Source organism: Talpa europaea (genome assembly GCF_964194135.1).
Source record: "Talpa europaea genome assembly, chromosome: 1".
NCBI lineage: Eukaryota > Metazoa > Chordata > Mammalia > Eulipotyphla > Talpidae > Talpa > Talpa europaea.
In genome coordinates, this window is record NC_140073.1 from 148,351,838 (window position 1) to 148,371,995 (window position 20,158).

The 20,158-nt window shown below is 42.6% G+C and overlaps 1 protein-coding gene across 1 annotated transcript; it reads right to left on the bottom strand.

The window, feature by feature from the left end:
• Positions 1-1,319: 1,319 nt before the first annotated feature.
• On the bottom strand, positions 1,320-19,331 carry AP1S3 (adaptor related protein complex 1 subunit sigma 3; the record flags this gene model as incomplete). Its single annotated transcript, XM_084227796.1, has 5 exons — positions 1,320-1,355; positions 5,345-5,482; positions 14,352-14,460; positions 15,868-16,046; positions 19,296-19,331. 5 exons carry the CDS (start codon positions 19,329-19,331, stop codon positions 1,320-1,322), a joined length of 498 nt encoding a protein of 165 aa, XP_084083922.1.
• Positions 19,332-20,158: the final 827 nt, after the last annotated feature.

Here is a 20,158-nt window from a genome sequence, read left to right on the forward strand (position 1 = left end):
CCCAACATTCCCTGGAGGCCCACAACATGGCATCTCCTACAGACTCCAACAGTGAGCCCCATGAAAGTGCCTTGATACGCTGCCAGGAAGAACATCACTTAACTAAGACCAAATTCATATTCTTAAAACCTCAAACTAACATTGACATGCAGAGGGAAGACATGGAACGTGGGCCACCAGCAGGGAACAAGGCCAACTGTTTCCTTACCATACCGGACCGTGTTTCCTAACTAGTTACACAGAATGTTCATTCCAGGAAGCAGGGATGGTACCTTTCACAAGAATGATCAGCAGCAAATATTTCCTTTGGGAGATAAGGAAAAAGGAGGAAAGGCATCTGCCATAGGGCACGATAATATTCAATGTTCCAAGTGAGCCTAATAACAAGTCTTCAAATATATTAGATTACATTAAAATATATTTGAAACAAAATCTCTCAAGCAACTAAGAGTGCTTGAAACATGAAAGATTATTAAAAGTACTAGTAGTAATAATAATAATCGCTATAGTTATTCATCTTTTGTATACCATTTTTATAATAAAAGATGCTATCTCCAGATATCTCAACATCTTAATAAATATGTAGAGTTTGTAGAAAACACAACCCTATTAGAATGTCCCTTATATTCAGTTAAAAGGCAAAATGAAAACCTGGGCTGAGATAGCAGCTTTTAAGGCATCAACAACACTTATTAAATCCTATACTATCTTTGGTTATTTTTGCTATATTCCAACCCTGAAAAAATAAATGAATTCAGGACATCATCCTCCAATACACTGTATCTGCAGAGAAACTACAATATTATTAAGTGTGTTAAAAAAAACATCTAGTAGGACGTATGAGATGAGTTATTAACATAATTTGAATTATTATACAATTTAAAAAGTTAAACATTTAGAAAAAGTATTATCAATATAAGATATCCCTTATATTCAAAACCAGGGCTGATTACAGCACAATTTTCAGCTGTCAGTATAGGGTCAAATGCGAGAATGTATTGCCACAAGTTTTTCTAAATTCACTTAAAAAATATCACATGGAATCAAAACATTGCAAACAATTATTCAGTCTATTGGCTTAGGAAGCAGTTATTTTAACATCTGGAGCCATGATAAGTAGTCAGATTTAGTGTAATACAGACATGTAATAATTATAAATATTTTATATTCAACAACCTTAATTTTTGCTAGATAACAAAGAATCCCTTTTGAGTTATTTTTGGCATGGTGCTGGAGGCTCTGTCAAATAATGGGTGCAAGGCATTGCTCATTTACAGGTTCCTCCCCCTTGCACTCCGGGTCTTCAAGTAGACATGCAGTTAAAACGTAGGTTTGCTCATATATTCTTCCATTGTCTGAAAGAGAACAGAGCATTAGAACAATTTCCCCTTAAACCCTCTCCTTTAGTAGCCTGAACTCTTTTCTTATTCTTTCATTGATTTTTTGCCATTATTGAAAAGCAGTTTTGACAGATGCATATGGACATCAATCTTTGCAATCTACAAAGAACAGTGATTCAAAACTCAAGAGGACTTCGCGTGTATATCCATATAGCTGCCACCCAGTAACTCTCAACTGGCAAGAAACTAAGCTTGACCCTAAAACAAGGGTCTAAGAGTCATGCTAAAAGCACAGTGGCCAAGTGGTTCACACCCCATAAATGGTGGCTGCTGACACCACCACCAGAACCAGCGTTAAATGAGTTTGAATCTGAGCTGTGTTCGTGTAACGCATGTCGGGTGACAGCCGCATCTCCTCCACAGAGGTTGCAGGCCTTTCAACCCAGCCGGGGTATCACCATGGCCGGGGGCTCACCCCTGTTTTGCAGTACCTAGAGTTTATACCATTTAAAAAAAGGAACACAGAATTACAAATACAAAATTGGGAATAAAGTTTAGAATGAGAAAAGAGATGACAGTAGGCAACCAATTTTGAAAGATGACAAATATTACTAAATCCAGTGCTGCTGCAGCATGTGGGTTTCATCCAGTAAGGCCTGACACGCCTCTGTAATACTTTCTATTCACTGCATAGCTGCATATTCTTTGCAGTGAAGTTTTCATACTTCTGCAAATCTGATCATATGAGGACACTGCTGGCGCCTTCTTGTGGCCATGGAAGGGGCATGGACCAGTCAAAGGCCTTGTGGTTGTCACATCACTGGCTTCGGGGTTTACTGCTTCACACCATCCGATGGCTAATGTACTTGGGGTGCACTGACACCCCCTTCTGAGCCATGCAAGCCACGCAAGTCACATGGGTTGGTATTCTCTTGCGATTGTCACTTTGCAGGCTGGGACAGACTTTTAAGGCTGGCAGTGCCCTGACCTTTCCCTAAAGGACTAGAGCCTTCATCTCAGGACACCTCTGTTGCCCACCTCGCCCTGTGGAGTTTGTTCTACAAGTTGCGACCTTTTACTGCATTATGATTTGACTCAGCTGTTAACATGGTCTGTGCTTTCAAGAGTGACAGAATTAGGGTGTTCCTAGCCACTACTCATGAACCCACATATTACATATGAGGTATCCTCATATTGGTTGAGCCAACGAGGTACCATTTAACCTGCTCTTCTTAAACTGCTTTATTCTTTTTTTTTTTTTTTTAAGATTTATTTATTTATTTATACAAGCACTGGGTACAGTCAGAGGCACGGGAGGGTGAGAGAATTCACCAGAGCCAGAGCGGGGAGCAGAGCAGGCAGAGGGACCGAAGTACACTGCTGAGGGGGCAGCGGGCGGCAGGAGAGGTCTGCGTGCCATGTGGGACCCTCCTCCGGTGGCCGGGGAGCAGCTGGGGATCGAACAAGCACTGCAGAGGCTGCGGGCAGCTTCGCAACCCAGCGCTCAACCGCTGCGCCACCGGGGAGGCCCAAACTGCTTTATTCTTTCGCCCCACTGGTGACCGCAGGAATTGCAAACGCTGCAGTTGATACCCACTAGCATCTCCTTTAAGAGTTTTCTTTATCCTTTTATCCTTCTAATCACTTTGCACCACTGTCTACAGGTCTTAGGTGTTACCCTCAAAATACAGAACCTCAGAAAGTCACCCCCACCAATTAAAATGTCCCTTTCTTATATTACTAACATCTAGTTTCAGGACAGACAGAGTAAGCTTTGAGCTTTTAAGATTTGATACTATGTCACTTCTTACTAAATAAACAGGGGCAGGCTTTTTATGCAAAGAAACTTTTATTAAGTAAGGTCAGAAGAAAGTCCCAAGAGCTATTTGGAGCTTTCCCTACTGACAGCAATGTCACAAAGGCCTCCCTTCACCCTCAGCAACTGCAAATACATGCTAAGGTCAAAGGCGGGGATGGGAGGGGTGGAGAAAGACAAATTATTTTCTTTATGCAATTATTTGACTTGCTCCCATTCTTTCTATGAGAAGACATAAAGAGAAGACCAGACAGTGTTTCAACTTGCACCCATAGGTCACTGACTTAGCTCAAGTGCCAGAATGCAAGAGGATACTGGTGACGTCTCCACCTGGCAGGTGCTGTTAGTCCACCCTTGGAGGACAGTCACAACACTGCCTACTCACTCCGGAGACACAGGCTACCTGAGGGGTCGACCCCCCCCTTCCATGACCTACCCATCCAGCCCTTCCCCTCAATCACGGGGATCATGAACTGCTAATTAGTGTTTAATTAGGAAAGGGCTCTCCTTGAAAATACCTGTTTTCCAGAGTTAAAAGCACCAGGGACCCTGCAAGTTCTTTAACACGCTATTTCCTACAGAGTGGGATTCAAAATAACCCAAGTGTGTCTTGGCCACAATTCAAGGATCTTTAATTAATGAAGTACCAAAGACCCTGTTAAAAACTCTGTATCTCCTATAAGAAGATTCCACAGTAAGTGCTCGAGAATAGATTATAAACAATCCCTGGCATATTTTAAGAAAGGCTGTTCTGTGCAATTTCCAAACCACTGACTTCTCCAATACCTTGTAAAACTCCCTCCCTGTGGCATTTGGCTCAAGCCAAGTAAGCATCTGGAAGTTAAAAGGCATCTTTTGAGGTGAGAACCTCTCCAGTAATAAACACATCAGCCTCCTAAACAGGTGCAGGCAAACGCTTTCAGGGTTCATTCAAACAGAGGTGTCTGCTCCCTGCAGGACTGATTCCCTAGATGGGCAGGAGAGAGTAATCCGCTCAGAGACGCAGCCAAACAGCTGCTGGGAAGTGTGCCTGGTGCTAGCTCATGAACTTACTCGAATTTACGAACAGTGGGAAGATGACTTTAAGGCCGATTTTTGAAAGATATTTTAAAATGCTCTGGAACCTCTCAACCTGCTGTTATGAAAATAGAAAGCGAGGAAGACCCAACGCTGTGTGGGAAGAAATCCCCAGAGCTGGCAGAGTTGGGCGAGAACCCAGGTCCTCAGACTGCAGGCTGGGGTGGGCTGGGGCTGGGTGCAACGTCTCATTTAGGATGGCAAAGGGCTCTTTCTCACAGTACCCTTGGAAGGATGGAAGGGTTAAGGAAGGTAAGTTCCCTCATTAGGTACAATGCAAAATCTGTGCTGCTTGTCAAAACCAAAAGCCCTTCTATATTTATCACAGAGTCAGGAGCTTGACTAAATGGATGCTTCAGGGCCCATTTATACAGAGGCAAGCCAGCCACTGTGTTCCCAATTTATTTATGCAAATAGAAGCAAACATACAGCCTCCCCAGGAGGTGTAAGAAATTTTAATTAAAATGATAAATGCCATCTTCCGTAATAAAGCTCTAATATCCCTGGCAAATGAAATAACGACATACTGCTATTATCCTTTCCCAGGGCAACACAGATATTTTAATGAAAGTCTTTTTATACCTTGCATAAAATTATTCTTGAAAACACCAGCACCATGCATGTCATGTCTTTTTGACACTTAGGTATCCTAAGAAACTCAACCAAACATTAAGAGCAAAGACTAGAATTCAGTTCCCTGGGTTCAAATCTATTGTCCACACTTAGAAGCTGTGTGAGCAGGTCATTTAACCTCCCTATGTCTCAGGTTACTCATTTTTTAAGAGAAAGTAACAATACTACCTACCTCTCAGAGTTGCTGTCATAATCGTAGTAGTAATTAAATGTTAATACACATAAGTTTATTAGATACTGTACCCAATACAGAGAAAGCACTCAGTAAGTGTCCACAAATATATCTTTACCGTCACCACCACCAACACACCACCATTATCATCGCTATCATTAACACCCTAACATCACCATCACCACCACCACCATCACAAGCCCAACACCACCACCATCATGACCACCACCACTACTGCCCCAACACCAAAACCGTCAGCAGCATCACCACCATCATCTTTTCCCAAGCATGAGAAACTGTACTGACCTCCTGTAACATGTCAGAATCTTCAATGGCTTTGACAGCAGATTTCTTGGATGTTTCCTGAATTTCTCCACCCATTATAAACTCATCCAGGATAAAATAAGCCTTTTCGAAATTAAAGATAATATCTAACTCGCAGACCTGGTAGGACCAAAAACAAACGTGTTGATAAACTTGCAGTAGCAGCAGGGAAGACATGTGCCAGAGTTTCAAGTCTTTTTAACAGTTATACCCACGTGGCATAGCAAAGATAAAAATACCAGATGGCACCTGAGGGCAGGAAAATAGAACCAGGGAATTCCAGGCCTTTAATCAAAGCCAGCCCCATTCTGTTATAGCAGAGCATGACCTTAAACAATGTTTCATGTTTTAAGAAATGTGAGAGTTGGTGCAGGAAGGAGCTCAAGTCTCTACCTGCAGGATGCACCCTGAGCCCTACCCGCCCCTTCCTGTCCTCCACAGTCCCTCCTGCATTTCAGGCACCAGGATGGGGCTTGGTTTCTTTCTCTCTGTTCTGTGAATCTTGGCCCCTATCTCTTAAGATTCTGAGTTTGCTGGTCCAAGACAAATTTGCTCAGTTGAAGTTAATGTGACCAAACTATGTCACTAACCCGTGGTTCTCAAACGCCAGCTTACATCCAACTCGCCAGAACACTCATTAAAATACACACTGCTGGTGGGACTCCCTGGTGGCGCAGGCCGTTGAGCGCCGCACTGTGAAGCTGTCTGCAGCCTCTGCAGCGTGTGTTCAATCCCGCCAGCCCCAGATGGCGCGGCAGACCTCTCCTGTCTCGCCCGCTGATCCCCTCAGCAGTGTGTTTCAGTAGATCTGCCTGTTCTGTTCCCCGCTCTGTCTCTGGTGAATCCTCTCACTCTCCCGCGCATCTGGCCTATACCCCGGTTCTTGTATAAGTAAATAAATCTTTATTAAAAAAAAACACACTGCTCGCCCGGCCTGGGTCTCTGATCCAGCGCCTTAGGTGAGGCAGGGGAGGCTGAGCCGTTTCCGGGCCACGCCCACCATGCTGGTCCAGGACCACACCTGGAGACACTGACATGGGTCATGGACCACAGGGCGTCTGACAGGTTGGGTTGTTTCGCTGTAACCAGTGGCAAGACCCTGCCCCATAATCCAAATAGGGCTCCTTCCTAATCCTGTGACCAGATCACAGCCACTCGGGCTCTGTCCACACGGTTTTCCTGCCCAGCCCTTCCTCAGCTCACGTCCACATAACCGCCCCTGTCCGCACCTCCTGACCACCTGCTCTTGGGTTTCCCTCCTCCATACCTCCACCCCGGCAGCGTGCAGAGTCCTGCCGGCCTCCGGCTGAGCCTCCCTGCTCCCGTGCTGCAGGCTGTGACTGCTCTCTCCTGCCTCCCTGTGACTGCTCCTCAGGCTCCCTGCATGATCCCTGGACCCCCAGCTTGCGTGCAGTCAGGAAGTACTTGCAGATGCTGGCAGCAGATCAGCCCACACGACAAATGTCGCTGCTGCATGTGGCTCAGCTCGGAGCTGGTCTTCTTCCACATGGGTGTTTCTCAAGGGCGCCTCCTCTCTTTGCAAACAGATATTCCCCTCGACAATCTCACCACTCTCTACGGCTGAGTCTAGCTCGCAAGTGGCTTGACAAACCCAGATGTTCCACACTGATCTCCCTCTGGAGCGCCAGCTACTAACCAGACAGCCCTGGCTGCCTGCTCCTCACCCCAAGACACGTGTCCCAGACTCTTCTTGCCTTTAGTCCCTATTGTGCTGTAGCTGCAGCCTCATTTGCTCAATGGAATTCATTCTCCAAATCAACGTATTTCCCGCCTCGCTCATTCCTCTCTGCCCCCTTGGCTTTGTCCCTCCCTCAGTTTAGTTACCAGTTCCCACTGGTTCCACCGTGGAAGTAAATCCCTCTTCTTCATTTCCTCTGCTCAGGTCTGCGACATCTGGGGCTTAGTCACTGAGACCACCTTCTGGGTGGCGCGTGCCCCCTCAAAGCCAGCCACACTCACACTACGAAACACTGACCTTGCTCCTCTCCTTTGTAAGGTCTAATGGTCAGGACAAAGTTGTAATTTCTCAGCACACACAGGAGTCTTTACTACCCACCCTGGTCCTGCTCTCTGGCTTCCTCGGCCCGGACTCAACCCAAGCCTTGGCGGCACGAACCCACCAGAGTCTTCATGACTTTGGCCTTTCCTGAAATTCCTGGAATGTTCCCTCAAGTGCCTGTCCTTTATTGTGTCAGCAAAACCAAGCTCACTTTTCAAAGCCAAATTCAAAAGTCAGAGGTACAAGGATTCCCCCAAGTGCACTTTCTTCCCATTCAGACTTGGCATCCCTTGCTCTGCAAGCTCTCCTACACCTGTGTGCACTGGCACACACTCACCAGTCATCCCCCTGACTGTGAGCTCAGGCACCGGCCCGGCACACAGTAGGGTGCATTCAATGTCTACAGGACAAATGAATGAGCCAGTCATCAGACAGGCTTGTTGTTAAGAGGCTGGGATGAATGACTTCCAGATCAACAATTCTCTGATTCTACTGAATGCTATGACTTTACATAAAGTGGGTGTCAATATTTTAGCAAGTTGCTTCATATATTTAGGATTTAGGTCAATACACTAGCAGACTCCACAAGGAAAATGGTTTATGTTGACAGATCCAATTGAATCTAGAAGCATAAAAACAAATGAATACAATACCACTATAATAAAGTCAGCTAAAAAAAAAAAATACACTCCTCTAACTCATCTGCATAGGTTATAGTCTCTTCATTCACTAGAAAAGAGCATCAAAATAAGTGTGTGTATATATGTCTCTTCCCTCTTCCTGGGGGAGAAAGAGAGAGACTCAAGAGAAGAGACTGGTTATATATCTAATGTTATATATCTAAATAAGACTGGGACGTGACATTACAACCTGGCGCTTTCCAGATCTTTAGGGTTCGCTCCTGAGAATAACCCCCAGAGCGTAGCTGGCATCACAAAAGGGCATGTGCTCAGCTTGTGGGCCCTTTGTTTTACTCCTATAGCACTCTCCTTCCAGGAATTTGAATGATGGTGGAGCAGGGCTCCCCAGGAGAAAATGTGGAGAGACCAGAGTACAGTGTGAGCCAAGCAGTAAAAAGCACAGCAACAGAGTGGGGACAATATTCACAACATATATAACAGAGACAGGAGATAGGATCCGGCTACATAAAGAATTCTTGTAAATCCGAAAACTGAACATTGTGCACAGACACACAAAAAAAGGAAAATCAGAGGTGGCCAAGAAACAATTCAGGGCCTCCCTGGTAGCAAAGGGGTTAAAGTCACAGTGCTATCAAGCTATTGCCAGCCACTGCAGCATGAGTTCGATCCCTGACCAGGGAGCTGACCCACATGGCACAGCAGACCTCTCCTGTCTGTCTGTTGCTCCCCTCAGCAGTGTATTTCAGTAAATCTGTCTGTTCTGCTCCCCACTCTGTCTCTGGTGAATCCTCTCACCGCCCTGCCCCCCACACCTCTGGCCTGTACCCCAGTTCTTGTATGCATAAATAAATAAAAATAAATCTTTAAAAAAGAAGAAACAATTCATGAAGGCCAGTAAACATCTAATAAGATGTACAGTCGCACTAGTAATCAGGAAAATATAAATTAAAGTAATAATGAGAGTATGGATACATAGGTATTCACACACACTGTTGGGAGAATCTGCAATTTTTTTTTTTTAAAGATTTATTTATTTATTTATACAAGCACTGGGTACAGTCAGAAGTGCAGGAGGGTGAGAAAATTCACCAGAGCCAGAGCAGAGAACAGAACAGGCAGAGTGACAAAATATACTGCTGAGGGGAGCAGTGGGCGGCAGGAGAGGTCTGAGCGCCATGTGGGACCCTCAGCTGGTGGCCGGGGATCGAACCGCTGCTGCAGAGGCTACGGGCAGCTTCGCAACCCAGCGCTCAACCACTGCGCCACTGGGGAGGCCCAGAATCTGCAAATTTTGTAGGCCATTTTGAAGGGTCAAAACATAGTATCTGTCAATTTTAAATGTATGAATCCTTGGACCCAATGTCTCCACAAGGGATTTATTTCTATGCTATATTCAAATTAGTGTGCAATACTATCTACAGGAACAAGAAAGATTATAGCAGCATCATTTATAACAAAAATTGCAAACAACCCCAAGTCCATCCATAAGGAAACTGCTTAAACGAAACATGGCAGGCCATGGGGATTCTATGCAGAGGCTGGAAAGAAAGAGGCAGTTCTCCACAGACAGGCATGGAAACATCTCCAAGATAACTTGTAAGGGCATAAAAAAGAAAACTGCAGAATAATATGCATAATGCAATCTCACATTTTTAATGGAAAAACATGTGTGCTGAAATATGCAAAAAGATAAATGTTGTTTTGCAATTTTGAACAATATAAACAAGGAAAGCACAGGAAGTCAAACATTCATGCACACAAAAGAGGGTACCAGAAGGAAGCGGTTACCAGAGGTCAGAAGAGGCGGGAAGTCAGGAGTTAGAATAGCAGGAGCTGAGGAACCTCAGAGTTCAAGGCAGGTGCAGACCAGGAATCCAAGACAGACAGGAGCCGCATTAGGAGAAGCCAGCACTCAGAATCCTGCAAAGTGAACCTGACAGACACTAATGCAAGGTCTCTGGGAACTTCTCAGACCCCACTCTCCAAGCAGCAACCCACCCTCAAGTGTGCAGGGCTCACCAGCAGCCATGGGGCAATCAGTGACTGCACCTAGTGTCATGGGATAGGGATAAGGAAAGAGGGTATGCAAAGCCAGACACGCCGTTCATTTTCTCTCTCTCTGTCTCTCTCTTTCTCTCTCTCTACAATTAGGATATAAAGTTACTAGTTACTATCTCCAGATCCTAAGAGAAACAATATCACTGTCAATGGACACACAGCGAATATAACCAAGAAACAACTACTTCACAGACAGCAACTCCCAAATGCTACTCTATGGTTATTTGAGTCTGGCCCCAAGGGGTTATAGTATCTACTGGTAAGAAGAGAAAACATCTCAGGAGAACCTTAGACCACATGCCAGTTTTTTTAGCTCCAGCCTAATTGCTCAGCTACTTCTAATTCCACCTTTGGGGGGCAGTCCCAGTACATCAGAAATGTGCCCCTGAGGCTCAAATGGCTGCATTTCATTTCATTAGGTAAGAACATGGGAGCCCCTTTACTTTGGTTTTCTCCTTTTGCTCTTGTGTCTGTATCCTGGAAGCAAGCTGTTCACAGGCAGGCGCTGTGATGGCTTCACTTAGTCTTTGATCTCCTAGCCTGTGCTTTATCAGAATTTGGCTTATGGGTGTTCGTTTGTAGCAGAATACCTGATGCAGTGAGATGAATTCCAGCACTTCGATAACTACATTTTTTTGTATGAGTCCCTCATTGAATTCTATTCTAAAGTAAATAGCAAAAGTTCAAGTTCTATATTATAAATGTATAGAACTATATATAATTTAATCATAATGCAGGTTACAATTCCATAGCAATTGACAGTCTATAAAGTACTGTTCATTGCACTATCTCTTCAATCCTCACTATAACCCTGGGAGGTTAGCAAAGGAAATCCTTCTATTAACCTTTCTGCATGTCATTTTTCTTATCCGCAAACAGAGATATATGATAAGCCAACTCATGGGTCTAGCTGACACCAGGGTCCAGCAGGGTTCAGAGGGCTCCTCTTTTCACAACTGGGAAACCCCAACATCAAGATCAAAACCCCTCCAGGACAGCAATATCTACCCCCTGAGTGCAGCAGCACAAACAACACATCAAAGCACAGCAGTGGGGATGGGGAAATATGGCGGCATCTAAATCCTCCAATGGACCCTTATCTACTTTGGGATACTTTGAGACATTTCCTCCTAGCCTTTATAAATTGGGGTTAATGTTACTTACTAAAGATCGAAAGATTAACTAGTTAATCCTTACAAATCTCCCTGCAATTGAAAAGTGTTAAAAAAATACATAAATTAGTACCCAGAGATTTTGATTTATCTGTCATAGGAAAGTAATATTTTCCAGTATTAAAAGAGCAGCTTAGTACAAAGTTTTCCTTTGGATAATAGAAGGGCAAGATTCAAGGAAACCTTCAGTATTAACACAAGAGGAAAAGGAAACCAAAGAGAAATATATTATTCCTGAGATGATGTCAATGAGAATCCGCACTGGAAGGCTTTGCTACTTTTAATTAATAAGAACCGAACACCTACTGGGCAAATAGCCTTGAATTGCTCTTAGCTGCTCTTAGCTTAATGAAAGATTCATTGAATTTTTTAGTGAATTAAATTTTGGCTCATGACAAAGACAGAGCTTCTAAAGGTATGCCAACATAGGATGAAAAATTAATGTCAGAGATACAAGAATTCATTCTGACTGGGCTTAGCACAGGTGAAGATGATTCAAATTCTCAAGGAAGCAACGTGTTCTGAAATATCTAAAATAAGACCAGATAAGAAGGAGATAAAAATTCAATCCCAATTCATATTATCACAGCTGGATTAATCTAGGAAACCCCAGCAGGTCTAACCAGAGGACAGAGATGAGGGACATAGGGCAGGTCAAAGTGAAACCTTACAAGAACTCCTTCAGGCCTTCAGGCCAAATTCATTTCAAAAGAAAGCATCAACATGTCAGAATTCACTGGAGAAAGAGAAAGTATAAAATTAATCCCAAGCTCAATGAGAATATGGTGTTAGGTATTTGCAAGTCTCTCTTTAAAAAAAAAAAAAAAAAAAAAAAAACGTAATGAACCAGAAAAAAAGAGAAAGAAAAATGTCTCATTCTGTCTACTGACCAACAACCTGAAATCCCTGAAGCAACATTTTAGGTCTTTTAACATCATCTATAAAGAAAAAATAATGGGAATAAAGGGAAAGGATAGAGAGGAGGAAGGAGAAAGAGAGAGGGACGGCCTTCCAGAGAGCCTTGAAGCCCTCAGCCTTGAGAGGAATGTTGCAACAAATGGATAAAACCCCAAGCAATAATGTCAACACTGCTTGTTCCATTACACAGAGTGCAGAAAACTCTTCTGGAAGCAAATTCTCCTGACAACACTTGATAAAAATCTTCAGTGAGTAGGGAATTAGGAATAAAGTACAAATGAGAGGAAACACTACAAGGACTTATTTCTTGAGCATGTGAATTAGATGGAATGTTCCTGGAACATTTGCTACAATCAGACCCAGAGCAGGTTACATGTGTTTAAAAAACAAGCAAATAAGTCCAGGTAATGATCTCGAGATACTTGCCACTTGGTGGTCCAGCAAATCCTGTGCAAGGTAAAGATAACACAGGCTGTTCCATGTTTCTGGAACACTGGATAGGTAGGGATATAAAGGAAAGGTCGAAGAAGTGGTCTGGGGGCCAATGTTGGAACACTTACGTGCCCTGCTAAGGAGTTGGATTTTATTCATTACAGGTGATGAAAGGGACAGTCCTCCTGGATCTGAGCTTTGTAAGGAAAGTGGGAACTAACAGGCCAGGGAAGGAAAAGCAGAGATGAAAGGCAGAAAGGGCCAGATAGGAGGCTTCCAGGAAAAGTAAGCCTCCCAGGGTGTAGAGAAGAGGTGAAGCTTGGTCCAGTTTGATAAAGAGACAGATCCTGCTAAAGGTGGGGAAAGCAGCAGTGTCCTTGTGCCCTAAGGACCCCAGGACAATAAGTTCAATCACAAGACGGAACAGGATTTCAGAAGATGAGGCATTTGATGCTTCACGCCTGAAGACTGAGATGGTGTGAGAAGTGCAGTGGAGACCGCTGTCGAAGAAGCGGTCAAAAGTCGTAAAGAATTTCCAAGAGAGAAGGTCAAGTCGACACACTGGACAGGAGGAGCCGGATGGCATCAAGAGGGCAGGGGGAGGTGAATGGTGATCAGGAGCTTTTCAAAAGACAAATCAGCAGAACTTAGTGTCCAAGCAACAGCAAGAGGTAGAACTGTGTGATGAAGGTCCAGCGCTGCAGGAAGGCGACAGCAGGTGAAGGCTTCAGAAGAGCCGCTGGCCCTAACAGGTAGGGAGAGATCAGGGGTGACTAAGACTTCCCTGGAGCAGGAAAGGTGGAACCCAGCCTGGAAGCTGCTCGGGGGTGGATGAGTTCTGAGGATGGGGAAGGCACTTCACGGGGTGTTTTACTTGGCAATAAACACATGGAGATGATGTGAAGACAACAGATACTGGTTCTGTTTGTGTGCTTGGTGGTTTTTTACTAAGTATAAATAATAACAGAGAACTCTTGTAGTGACAAAGCAAAACAAACCCATAGATTCTGACAAGAGAATGGTGGATACCAGAGAAGAAGTAGGATGTGGGGGTTCGGAGAGAAGGCAGGTAAACTGGGGAGGAAGACTTTCAGTGGTCGCCATAATGTAACATATATGATGTCAAAATAGAAAGCTATTTGGGAGACCTGAAAGTAAAAGAAAAAGAAAGAAAACAAATGAACAGATAAAACAAATTCTTAGATTATGAAAACAAGATGGCGGTCAACAGGGAAAAACAGAGAAGGGTGGGCAAGTTGGGTAAAGGGCGCCCATTGTGTGGGGGTGCATGGAAACTAGACTTCTGTGGGAATCCGAATGTAGCAATTATAGATGCCAGTTACAGCACCCACCACTGAAGGTTAGACTTGTTATATATGCTACAGCAGTGCAAGTTTCAGAAAAGAAACACTTGTAGCTTAGTGATAAAACCAGAGGAAATAAGAAGTCAAAACAGAAGAGAGATGACAGAGTTCATGAAGAATAAGAGATAGCCTATTAAGAAATCTTTCACGATTCAGTTCTAACTCATCGGCAGAAGGTGTGTAGCGTGGCTGCAGTCTGGGGACAGAGACAGTAGTTGCCTCGAGGAAGCCTGGGATCTTTCATCTGCCGAAGGATTATAGGAAGCAGGAGAAATGTATATTCTGATGCTTGGTACAAACGCAATTCATATTTTAGGCTGGAGGGAGAAAAGAATGCAGCAGGAGATAGAAAGGAAGATGAAGCTCATTCTGAACACCACTTACATTTCCAAAGTATTTGTCCAGCAACTCCACATACCGATGCACAATCTCTAGTGTCAAGAGCTCATTGTCCTGATTTTCTACTGCACAGCAAAAATATAAACTAGCATACCTTGAAAAGAAAGAAAATAAAGGAGATGATGACACATTAAATGACCAGAACATGGTTTTCCCCCAATGAATGAGCAGTCACCACCCCTCACCGGAGACTCTCCCCACCCAAGTTCAAGAATGAAACAAGAATTGGATTCTTTCCGTAAATCATGTGAAAAGACCTCAATAAAATTTGACCTTGAAGAGTTGCCAGGAAGCAGAGTTCTCTGACAGAGCCATGGCTTCCCAAAGGCAGGCACTGAGTCTTGCCTTGGTCACCCCTGTACACCCCGTAGCTAGAAATACCTGCTGAGAGAACCCCTGAAACCCTATCCTTGATACAATCACTTAAATTACAAATGAACCCAAAGTTTCAGAAGCCAGCAGGTAAATAGGGACAAGCTTCTCATGGGCAAGCACTGCCTGGAAACTTGCCTTTCAGTTCCAGGTTTGCTAATTATAAAGGGTCATTGTGACATCGCTCCGGAAGGGCCACTAAAAGCCTTGACCTTGGACACAGCAGGAGGAGCTCTGCACAGGTCTGCTGGTAATTTACTCCAATAGAAGTAGGGTCTGTGGAGGTCACCTCAGTCTTCCCCCTGCAGGTTTCACCAGCACCGTGGCCACCGCCTTTCCTATGTGGTATTCCTGCCAGAAGCTGCCTATGATGCGGGTGCAGGGTCAGATGGGCTGTGCTCGGTCCCAGCTCAGGCATCAATTATCTGGGTCATTATAGCAAAAGCACTTACTCTGAGGAGTTCCCATTTCCTGCTCTCTAAACAGAAGTTCCATTCTAGAAGTATGGACTGCCCATGACACGCAGGTGCAGTGGGAGAAAGCATAGAGGTTGTAAAGCCAGGAAGGTCTGTATTTGAATCTTGGCTTTGCCAATTACCATTCTGCAGTAATGGATGATGGGGGGCAACTATGATGGGGACTAAGGACTTCAAGTCTGTGGTTTCCCTCCCCTCATCTACAAATACATGTACTAATAACAGTGTAAGAGCTGTTCAGCTCTCTGTTCACGCAACTTGCCTATTTTGCATAGAATGTGTTATTAACTGAAAATGTTCTGTCTGCTTAGCAAATGAGCTTCAAGAAAGCAGGAATGTTCTTGTGTCTTGTCTGCTATTGCGTCCACAGCCATTGAAACAGCGCTGGAATGACAGCAGCTCACTAGATCATTCCCGAATGCCAGCATGGATCACCCACGTGCACAGGGAGCACAGCCAGAATCCATCCTGGCCCATGGAAAGCCTTTCAATACGTGAGAGTTCTTGTCTAGTTTGTCTGTTGGCACAAATATTTGAGCTCCAGCCTGCAACGATTTCAGTAAATGATGGAATTGGTGTTGCAACTAACATGTTCAGAATTAAACAAACCAAAGCAGCAATGAGAAATCCAAGTCTCATAAAGTTACTCACACCTTTTATAAACAAGTTTTAGCTCCTTCCAGTCAATAAAACTGCTTGTCCGCTGACCACGAGAGAGAATAATCTGAACAATTTCCCGGGTGATCTTTTTCCTTTCTCTGTCAGGGAGAGTGGTGTACCATTTCTGCAGTCGCAATTTCCCTTGTCGACTGAACAGCAGTATGAAATGTATCTAGAATAAAGGACAGGGGAAGCCAGAAGCTGGTCAGCCAAATCATTCTGCACTGAAACTCAGTGGCAGAGCTTACGAAGGATAATTCCCAGCAGGAACAGAATACTTACCAGCTGGTCTGATAAACTTCATGTAACCATCAAAGAAAAGAGAATTGGGTACATCACAATTGAAATGTATTTATAGTACAGGATTAAGATAAGGATTTTTTAATTATCACTTTTAAGACATAAACTCATTATAGGGAGAAAAATCTACCAAGGATATACATATCTTTCAAAAAAATGGTAAATTCTTCTTTTGCAAATAAACAAAATGTTAAAAAACAGGGAGAGGGCTTACTTTTAAAATGACATCTTGGGGCCTCCCTGGTGGCGCAAGGGGTTAAGACACAACCTATAAAGCTGTCTGCAGCTACTGCAGCAAGAGTTCGATCCCTGACCAGCCGGGGAGCTGACCCTCATGGCGCAGCAGACCTCTCCTGTCTCACCCGCTGATCCCCTCAGCAAAGTTCTTGGGTTGATCTGCCTGCTCTGCTCCCCACTCTGTCTCTGGTGAATCCTCTCACCTCCCATACCTCTGGCCTGTACCCCAGCTCTTGTATGCATAAATACATAAATCTTAAAAAATAAATAAATAAAATGACATCTTAATCCTATGTCACCCTGTAGAAATAATGATTATACAGAAATAAAGGAGAAAAGGAAATAAATGGAAATGAAGCAAGGGGTGAGCGAGAAAGTGAGAAGGGAAAGTATTCTCACTCTTTTCATAAATAAAAATTCTATGTATTTAAGATGTACAACATGATGGCTTGATATATACATAGTAAGTTACTACAGTCAAGCTAATTAACTCGACTGCTCATATCGCTAACATTTTTATAAGTAATGAGAGCACCTAAAATAAGCAAATTTCCAGCATTTAACATAGTATTATTAAAGCTTGTCTTTATTCGGTGGTTTTAACTCTAATCTTTATACAGTGCAGTAGAGCTCTAGGCTTACTCATCATACATGACTGCAATTTTGCACCTTTTGATCAACCTCTCCTTGTTTCCCCCACTGCCCTGCTCCTGAAAATCACCAACCTACTCCTGTTTGTATGAGTTTGACCACTTTAAAGATTCCACTTATAAGTGAGATCATGTAGGATTTGACGTTCTGTCCTAGCTTACTCCAGTTAGCATGATGCCATTTGTCACAAATGATAAAATGTCCTCCTTTTTTAAGGCTGAATAATATTCCATTGTGTATGCACACGTGTGTGTGTGTGTATCACATTTCTTTAGCCATTCGTCTGCAGATAGATGCTAAGGTTGATTCATATCCTGACTACTGTGAATAATTCTGCAATGAACAGGAAAATGGAGATACCTCCTGGAAACACTGGTTTCATTTCTTTGGATAAAAATCCAGAAATAGGATTACTGGATAGAAAGTAGTTTCACTTTAAATATTTTGAGGCATCTCCATGGTGTTTTCCATAATGAGTACCCCAGTTTACAGTTACATCAAAGGTGCACAGGGGATTATTCCCTTTCTCCAGAACTTTGTCAATACTTGTTATCTGTTGTCTTTTGATAATAGTCATTAAACACATGTTATATCTCATTGTGGTTTTATTTGCATTTCTCTGATAATTACTGATGCTGAAGAATTTTTCATACACCTGTTGGCCATCTGTATGTATTCTTAGGAGAAATGTCTATTCAGGTCTTTTGCATAATTTTGGATTTAGTTACTTGCTTTCTTACTATTGACTTTTTTGAGTTCCTTATATATTTCAGATATTAATCCCTTATCATATGTATGGTTTATAAATATTTTCTTTCATTCCATAGGCTGTCACTTCAATTTTTTTACTATTTCCTTTCATGTGTAAAAAAGCTTTATAATTTGGCATATTACCATTTGTCTGTTTTTGCTATTGTCATCTCTGGAGTCATATCTACAATATCATTCTCCAAACCACTGTCAAGAAATTTCCCTCCAATGTTTTCTACTAGCAGTTTTACAATTTCAGATTTTACATTTACATCTTTAATTTTGAGTAGCTTATTGCATATTGAAAAAGGGTCCAATATCATTCTTCTGCATGAGGATAACCAGTTTTTCCAATTTATTGGAAAATAAAGTATTCCATTTATTTAAAAGATATTCTATCCCCATTGTGTGTTCTTAGCATCTTTGCAAACACCAAAATAAGTACCAACTGTTAGCTTTTTACGCTACTTTGTGGGTTAATTCACTTAGAGCTTTAGAAGCAACCATTTCAAGTTACAATTGCTTTGGTATTACAATAAATTTTGAATAATTTAGATTAGGTGTTGGCTACATTAGGAAGCAAGCTGATTTAATTTTTAATCAAGGTTCAAAATGTGTATTTTAAATAAATGTTCATATTTCAAAGAATTTTAAAAGCTTTAACTGAGTATAAGATACTGCAAAATGTAGAAATTTACTTTGGTACATTGGTGACACGTTAGATTTGATTTTCAGAAATTATCAGATGGTATGATCTTTACTTATGGGAGATTAAATTTTCTCAGTTCACAGTATGAGATCAAGTTTAAAATCACAGCTTATTTTTTTGGATTTTTGGTTGGTTGTTTTAAAAATAAAATTCATTGTAGAGGTCAATTCTGTCATTGAAGGAATAATATGTAGCAGGGACCAAAATAATTAAATATTGAAAATTTTTTACAAATAAAATAATCAACTAGTATTGAAGTAGTTTGGCTCTGATTGTCATGTGTATATCATGAACTCCCACTAGATGGTGCTGTCTGGGGGTCAAACTAAACCAGGCTCTCCTCAAAGATTCCCCTAGCATGTGAAAAAATAATTTTAAAAATGCTTTCTATGTGAAAGAAAATGTGCATCACTTCAATTAAGGGAAATACAAATCAAAATCAGAGTGAGATAGCATCTCATACCTGTGAGAACGGCACACATCAAAAAGGCACACATCAAAAAGACTCCTAACTAGTGATGGAGAGATGTGGAATGAGAGGAATCCTCCTACACTGTTGGAGATATGAAAATTGGTGCCACCATCTTGGAAAACTGGTCTGGATTTTTCTGAAAAGCTAAATATGGGAATAATGCACAATCCAGAAACCACACTTATGGCTATCTATCCGAAGGACACAAAACCATCAACTTAAAAAATTATAGGCTCCACAATATTTACTGTACCATTATTTACATTTGCTATAATATGGCAGCAACCTAAGTGGCTACTCACAGATGACTGGATAAAGAAGACATGGTCTATAGACATAGTGGAATACTCTTCAGCTACAAGGAAAAATGTTACCATTCACAGCAGAATGGAAGGACTTTGAGGAAATTGTGCAAAGTGAAATGAGTCAGAAAGATAAAGAAAAATATTAGATGATTTCACATATATGGGAACTGTAAAGAAACAAAGTGGATAAACTGACAAAGCAAAATAAAAATAAACCAGTGGATACCGATAACTGGACTGAGGTCAGCAGAGGTGAAGAGGGTGGACAGTGGGAGAAAGGGTGAAGGAACATTTCAGTTTTGCTTTTCATTTTGTTTCTCTTCTCAAAAAAAAAAAAAAATCCTGGGCCTCCCCAGTGGCGCAGCGGTTGAGCGCTGGGTTGCAAAGCTGCCCACAGCCTCTGCAGCACCGGTTCGATCCCCGGGCAGCAGCGAGGGTCCCACATGGCGCGCAGACCACTCCTGCCGCCCGCTGCTCCCCTCAGCAGTGTACTTCGGTCCTTCTGCCTGCTCTGCTCCCCGCTCTGGCTCTGGTGAATTCTCTCACCCTCCGGTGCCTCTGACTGTACACAATGCTTGTGTAAATAAATAAATAAATCTTTAAAAAAAAAAATCCTAACACAGTGCCCCATGACAACATAAAACACAGTCAGAATACTTACATACAAAAATAATGAGCCAATAAAGAAAAGGAGAAAGATCCCCAGGTAGTCCCACTAATCAGCACAAACAAGAACAAAAAGTTTTCCCTAGCCCTGACGTATAGAATTTAAGTTCACCTTAATAAGCTCACAGTCTGTCTGAGAAATGTGTCATAACAAGGACATCACTCGTGTAGAGAAAGCGAGTCTAAAAGCTTTG